General features: G+C 41.4%; 1 protein-coding gene across 1 annotated transcript; it reads right to left on the bottom strand.

Moving 5' to 3' along the window:
* Positions 1-2,001: 2,001 nt before the first annotated feature.
* LOC113722419 (uncharacterized) lies at positions 2,002-2,568 on the bottom strand. The gene is made up of 2 exons (XM_027245730.1): positions 2,335-2,568; positions 2,002-2,229 (listed from the first exon to the last, which is right to left on the bottom strand). The coding sequence occupies exons 1-2, from the start codon at positions 2,566-2,568 to the stop codon at positions 2,002-2,004; spliced, it is 462 nt and encodes a 153-aa protein (XP_027101531.1).
* Positions 2,569-6,999: the final 4,431 nt, after the last annotated feature.

Genomic DNA, 6,999 nt, shown 5'->3' with positions numbered 1-6,999 from the left:
CACGTCCGATATACGTTCTTAATTTCTCAAAATCCATTCGATACTAGAAAAATCATCTAAAAACTATAATTGCTCATAAAATCCACCAGGTAAATATTTCTAAGCCAGAAAATGCAAAAATTATGCAATTAAGGGAACTAAAACCCTAGGAAAATATTAGGGTTTTTACGGGTTCTCACAGAAAGGTGATTCTATGGAACTTCGTGTGGTTTGTTCGGGTGTGGTTAAGCGTGATCAACCTTGATTAAGATATAAATGGTGTTGTTCTCATAGATTATGGACGGCGCCTTAGAGGGGGAAAAGTTTTTCGTGAGTTCTTTTGTACTCGTGACCTAGTCTGTCTATAGTACTTTTGGAGGACCCCTTTTTGTTTCATGGGATGACTTTGTATGTTCTTGACTGACTGTTCCGTATAATTTCTTGATCCGATTATGTGTTTATGTGTTCTATGTATATGTGTTCTATGTTTAAATGCGCTATTTATTAGCTTCGAAGCGGTGTATCTTACACCTCCATCCGATAATCGTAGTGCCAATGGTGCCAAAACCGTAAAATGATGTCAAAAACTGTTTTTAGGGTTTAAAGTTTAATTCCATTTCCGGATTTCCCTGGTTTACTCTAGTGTTTATGCATTCTTATGGAGCCCTATTTTGGTAGTATGCGGAACTGGTTTATGACTTGTAATCGAGTCTTATTGTGCTTATTTGAATATCTTACGGCGTGACGGTGATTAAAGACGCTCTTCGGGCGGAAGTTTACGAAATTCCACTTGCTTGCTTGGTGAGTGTACTACTCACTTGTTTGTTTACAATGTGGCTTTGCTATATTTGAACTTGATGCCTTGAGGGCCTATTTGCCATTGAAACTGATTAAAGTGAAGGTGTACTTAATCGCCCTCACCCCTTTTGATATTATATACGATTGTTTACTGCTTCACTGTGGTATTTAAATGATACCTGATATACTGAATTTGGTGTCGTTTCGACAAGTATCCAACGGCCATTACTGTTACTACTGAGCTCAACCTCATTGGTAATCAATTGAATCGAGCCGGCAAGGGCTTGGTCGTGAAAATTGACGAGCCATGGACACTGTTATATGGAATCTTGTAGTAGTGAGACTCTTGATTCCGGTATACTCGAGTATTACCAAATTTCTACTGTTTGGAGTTCGGGCCCGGTAGGGGTATGTTGGCTGGAAGGAATGGAAGTAAAGTGGAGCCTGCGGTTGGTTACTCTTAAACATTGACGGAGGGTCAATGAGGTCCGATCAAGAATGTAAGCGAGGAAAGGGGCTCTTGAGAGCCGTCCGTATCCTTTTATCAACTCTATTAATGTGTGCTCTTGGTTTACTTTTGGTGATTTGAAATGAAAAGCTTTATGCTTATATGAACTTTGTTGCTTGAGTGATAGTATCTCACTGGGCATAAGCTCACCCTATTCTGTTTGTTTTCCTTACAAGACAATAAATACTTTTGGACTGGATTTGATAGTTGGTTGCCAAATTGAGCTAGATGTACATATCTTTTGTATAGCTCATTGATTGAAACCCTAAATGCACTTTTGGGTCCGTTTTTCTCTTTTGATTTGGCAAACCGTACATGTATAAACTTTTGAATAACTTTTGTATGCTACTTTGGATTGTATATGCTTAATTTCAACGTATAAAGGTTTGATTGATGTTGGGCGAGAATTCGGACAGATTCGAACTTCACACGGTGAAACAAAATTTTTGGCGGCCAGATTCTGACGTGGTAGTTACTGTTCATGACCGGCTCCGATTTTCTTTTTTTTTTATTTTGGGATTTTGACTTGTTTTCGAGTGTTAGTATGTTCCAGAACATATTAGATCAATGTGAACTGAACCGTTAGTCCTGGCGAGAGTTGGACAGGCAGTCCACTAACCCCTTTGGTTCGCCTTAGGGGAAGGTGGGGCTATCACAGGGGCTTCCTACGATGACTCACGTTCCTGTATAAATCCTCGATCCAACAATTCTTGCAACTATGTTTTCAATTCCTTAAGTTCTGAAGGAGCCATACGATAAGGAGTTTCTGATATCGGCTCTGCTCCAAGATGCAAATCAATCTTAAATTCTATTTCCCTCTCCGGAGGTAATGATGTCAATTCTTCGGAAAAAATCTCAGGAAACTCACATACTACCGGTACATTTTCTACCTTCAACTGATCCATCGGAGCATTAATCAACATTGCCAAAATATCCTCGGGCACCTTTGCATAGTAATTTTCGAGCCCGAATTCCAGAAATAAAAGTGGTAGAGGTTAACTTTACTCGTACATCTAATTATAGTATTCACCTGGTATGTGAAAGTTAACCTTCTTAGCACGGCAATTCAACTGTGCATGATATTTGGCCAACCAATCCATCCCTAAGATGATATCGTATCCCTTAAGAACTAGCTCAATAAGATCTACCAACAATTTCCGCTCTCCTATCCATATTTCACACCCCTTGTAGACCATATTAGCAATTAAGTTCTTATTGGTAATGGGGGTTTTTATTTCTAAGTCATACGGTAATTGTTCAACTTTAACATCTATATGAGCCATAAATGTAGGGTTTAGAAAAGAATGCGGGGCACCAGGGTCTATTAGAACACTTGCGTGACGCAGAAAAAGAGAGAGCGTACCTTCGATGACTGCTGAAGGGTCAGTCACCTCTTGTTAACCCATGGCATGTGACAGCCCCACCTTCCCCTAAGGCGAACCAAAGAGGTTAGCGGACTGCCTGCCCAGCTCTCGCCAGGACTAACGGTGCAGTATAGAGCGATCTTTCACATTCCGGAACTTATAACGCGCGCAAATAAGGCAAAAGGGCAAAATAACCCAAAATAAAAGAAAATGAAATCTGGAGTCGGCCATGAATAGTAACCGACTCGTCCGAACCCAACCAAACATCGAATTACATATACCACATAACATTTAGCCTTTACAAACCAAAATGACATTTAAAAATGATACAAAAGTCACTACATATATGGTTTGCCAAAACAAAAGTGAAAACGGCCCTAATGATACATTTAGGGTCCCATTTTATATACAATACAAAAGAGTCATTCATCTAGTTCATTCGGCAACCATTTATCAAAATTCATTCCAAAAGAGTCATATTCCTGTAAGGAAAACAAAAGGAACGGTGTGAGCTAATTGCCCAGTGAGAATACAACTCAAGCAACCAAGTTCATGGATACATCAAGCTTAATAGTCCAATTTACCAAAATAAATAAAGTCATACATTAATAATGAGGATAAAAGGATACGGGTGGCTCTCAAGAGCCCTTTTCCTCGTTTGAATTCTTGATCAGGTCTCATTGACTCTCCGTCAATGTCTGAAAGGTAACCAACCGTAGACTCCTCTTAACTTCCATTCCCTTCCTCCTAACATTCCTCAACCGGGCCCGAAATCCAAACACTTGCATTGTGGTATTACTCGAGTAAACCGGAATCAAGAGTCTCTCATACTACAAGATTCCCTATGATGTTGCCCCAAGGCACATTAATTGGCACGACCAAGCCCTCGCCGGCTCGATTCAATCAATAACCAATAGGGTTGAGCTCATGGATAATATTTGAAGTCATGTATTTCATTTCATATAACTTTTCAATAACATGCGAAACAATAAGTGAAAGTGATAAAGTACACTCTCACTTGGATCAATCAACATTCAACATCTCAAGTACAAAGATCAAAGCCATGTAATAGCACATAAGTGAGTAGTACACTCACCAAGCTAGCACAATGTGGTTTCAAACACTTTAGTCAAAAGAACGTTGTGCACCACCGTCACGCCCTAAAAACGTGCAAACAAATACAATGAGACTCGATAACGAGTCATAAACCAAGGCCAAACATGACCCCAATAAGGTTCCATAAACATTTACAAACAATAGAGGAAACCAGAAATTATGAAAGGGCTTTAACTAAGGCCTTGATAAGAAAACCGGATTTGACCTCATAATGCGGTAATGGCACAACTCTCACTACAATTATCGGATAGGGGTGTAAGACCCACCATTTCGAATCCAAGAAACAGAGCTACAACAATGTAGAAGGTCACTCAATCCAGTTCCTAACACAACTAGGTCAAATATGCAAAATACTATACCAGAATTCCCAAAACAGGTTTGCAAATCACACAAAACTGTAATTACTATAACTCAGTCTATACAAGTCCAAATGCCGAAATTCCAAAGGCATATGTTAGCTAAGACATCCAGCTACATTTCATCAGAAGACACCAACTTCAAAATCCAAACCAATTCCAGTCAAAATAGCCAAATACCAACGCAGTTTTCGCATTCTGACCAGAGCAGAACAGCTACAGTAATTCCGACATAACTCACTCTACACTAATCCAAATGACCTGAAATCTTGCAGGCACCTCAAACACATCAATACCTACAACTTTCATGTTTTGAGAAAAGTCCAATTCGGCCTCTAACCCTATGATCTAAAACCGGACAGAATTAGGGGATTATGAACCCTAACTTTTCACAATTCACTTCAAATCCAAAATTGGTTGCATTTATCCACAATTCACACCTACTAGAGTCATTATAGTCCATTGCCAATCATCAAAGATGGCTACAACATCCATTTCATATTAAACCAGAAAATTCATCATAAAATTAAAAACTTCACCAAATCAAGCCAAACCAAGAAATAAATCATATATTCCACCACTTTAGCCACTTCTAAGCCAAACATAAGCATCATTAGATGTAGTAGGGTGTTCAAGCATCACTTACCAAGTAACAAGAGAGAGAGGGATGTTGGCCACCTTAGACCTTCAAACAAACTTCACTAAGACACTTACTAGCACTAGAAGGAAAGATTTTATGGAGTGGAATCTAGTGTAGGCTTTTGTTCTTGGAAGATTGAGTGAAATGGAAGCTTGAGAGTTGAAGAAATTCCTTCCTTCTTGAGCTAGGGAGATCCGGCCACCATGGAGAAGAAAATGGTGAATTTTGTGCATTTTTTTGATATTTAATCCTTTGGTCAAAAAAAGTCAAGAAAGTGAATAGTATTTCTTAAAGTCCAACCAATGAGAAGGTGACACTTGTCACCTCATTAAATGCATTCTTATCTTTCTTTTCTCTCTCACATCAATCACTTCACACACACTACTTATCTCTTAACCCCCGATAAATTTTTCACAGTATCCGAAACTTAACCTTATTGGCCGAATTTTTCCGAACTTTTCGAACTAGTGGGTCCCACGTCCATTATGTATTCTTAATTTTCTAAAAATTCACCAATACTAGAAAAGTCATCTAAAATCTATAACTGCTCATAAAATTCACCAGGAAATTATTTCTAAGCCAGAAAATGCAGAAAACATGCAATTAGGGAACTAAAACCCTAGGAAAAATGATTAGGGTTTTTTACGGGTTCTCACACTCTCTCCCCCTTAAAAGAATTTCGTCCTCGAAATTCCTTATCATGGTTCACAAATAGCTCAGGGTATTGTAGCCTTTTCTATCCCATGTTTTTTTTTCTTCGCGAACACTATTCTCTCTCCTACCCAAACCCTGCGATCCTTACAAACCATACCAAGACTCAAACGATGATTTTCCCCAAAGGATTACTACTTTCAGGTAGGCGTGTTATCTATTTCGTCCATCAGAATTGGGACTGACAAATGGATGAGTAACACCGAGATCTACTAATATTTCCGCAGAAATACCACAATCGTACCTTCCTCAATCTCAGGAGAATCGGGGACCTGTTGTGGCTCCAGTGAATACACTCGAGCTGCTACCTTAGGTTTCGTCCCATTCCCCTTATCCGGTCCCGTGTTGGTCTTTGACATAGTTTGAGCTCCCCTTCCTTCTTGCGTCATAAGTAGGCAGGTAGCAAGCTTGTGGTCTGCGCTTCCACAACGCAGACATTTGCCTCCTTTCTTCCAGCAACTGTCTTCAGAATGATTCGACTTTCCGCAATACCCGCAAGGTCCGCGTGCTGCAGAAGCCGAGCCTCCTCTCTGGCCTCTCCCCAACTGGCTGCCTCGTGACGGGCTCTCTCGTGACACTCCCGGTACCCTTTCTTCCCCAATTCCTCGCCCAAACTTGGAAGGGGTACTCTCATTCCCCTTCCCCGAATTATTTCCAGGAAATCCTCGCTTTTTCGCCTGGAAATTTCTTACTTGCAATCTGGCACTCTCTACCCGTTGGGCCTTCTCAACGGCCTCGCTAAAAGCATTGATTTGAGCCACTGCGAGGTCCTTCTGAATCTCCACGTTTAGGCCCTGGATAAAATGCCTAATTCGCCGTTGCTCCGTCACAATCAACTCAGGCGCAAATTTGGACAAGCGGGTGAACTGGCTCTCGTATTCCGCCACCGATTGAGCTCCTTGGCGGAGTCGGATGAACTCATCTTCCTTCCTTTCCTGAACCAGAGGAGGGAAGAATTTCGCGTTAAACTCCCTCATAAAATTTACCCAAGTCCTGGGCGTTTGTTCCCTCTCCCATTTTTGCCGAATGACATTCCACCAGGAGCGGGCCGCCTCTTCCAGCTGGAAAACGGCAAAAGTCACCTGCCGTTCTTCGGTATAGTGCAGGGCGGCAAAAATATCGACCATCTTTTCGAGCCACCTTTCGGCAACATCCGGATCAGGTCCCCCGATGAACTTGGGTGGGGCAAACTTTTGAAATCGCTCCAGAGCTCTGTCTTCGCTCTCAACATGATTGCCAGGGTTTCCAGGATTAGGGTTTGGATTCTGGCCTTGTTGCTGCACCACTTGTGCCAACAGGTTTGTCATTCGCTGCATAGCGGCAGCTATCTGTACATTAGGGTCAACTCTCGGTTCAGGATGGGGTCCAGAGGAGGTTTCTCCAGTACCCCGGTCTGGCGTAGGTTGCCTATTCCCGCGCCCACGGCCCCGTCCACTACGTGTGCCGTCCATACAATCTAAGTCGATCTAGGTCACAAAATAAATATACTGTTAATGGGCAATGGGCACCTAACCCCTCCTTTTCGCA

The sequence above is a fragment of the Coffea arabica genome, chromosome 1c (assembly GCF_036785885.1).
Source record: "Coffea arabica cultivar ET-39 chromosome 1c, Coffea Arabica ET-39 HiFi, whole genome shotgun sequence".
Taxonomy (NCBI): Eukaryota; Viridiplantae; Streptophyta; class Magnoliopsida; order Gentianales; family Rubiaceae; genus Coffea; species Coffea arabica.
The sequence above is the reverse complement of the archived record's forward strand: the minus strand, read 5'-3'. Positions and strand labels throughout refer to the sequence as shown.

Excerpts from the sequence above, each read along its gene's own strand:
- LOC113722419 (XM_027245730.1), bottom strand. The coding sequence starts at position 2,568 with ATGGCTCATATAGATGTTAAAGTTGAACAATTACCGTATGACTTAGAA. Across the intron at positions 2,230-2,334 it reads TGAATTGCCGTGCTAAGAAG|GTGCCCGAGGATATTTTGGC; the intron begins GTTAACTTTCAC and ends TACTATGCAAAG.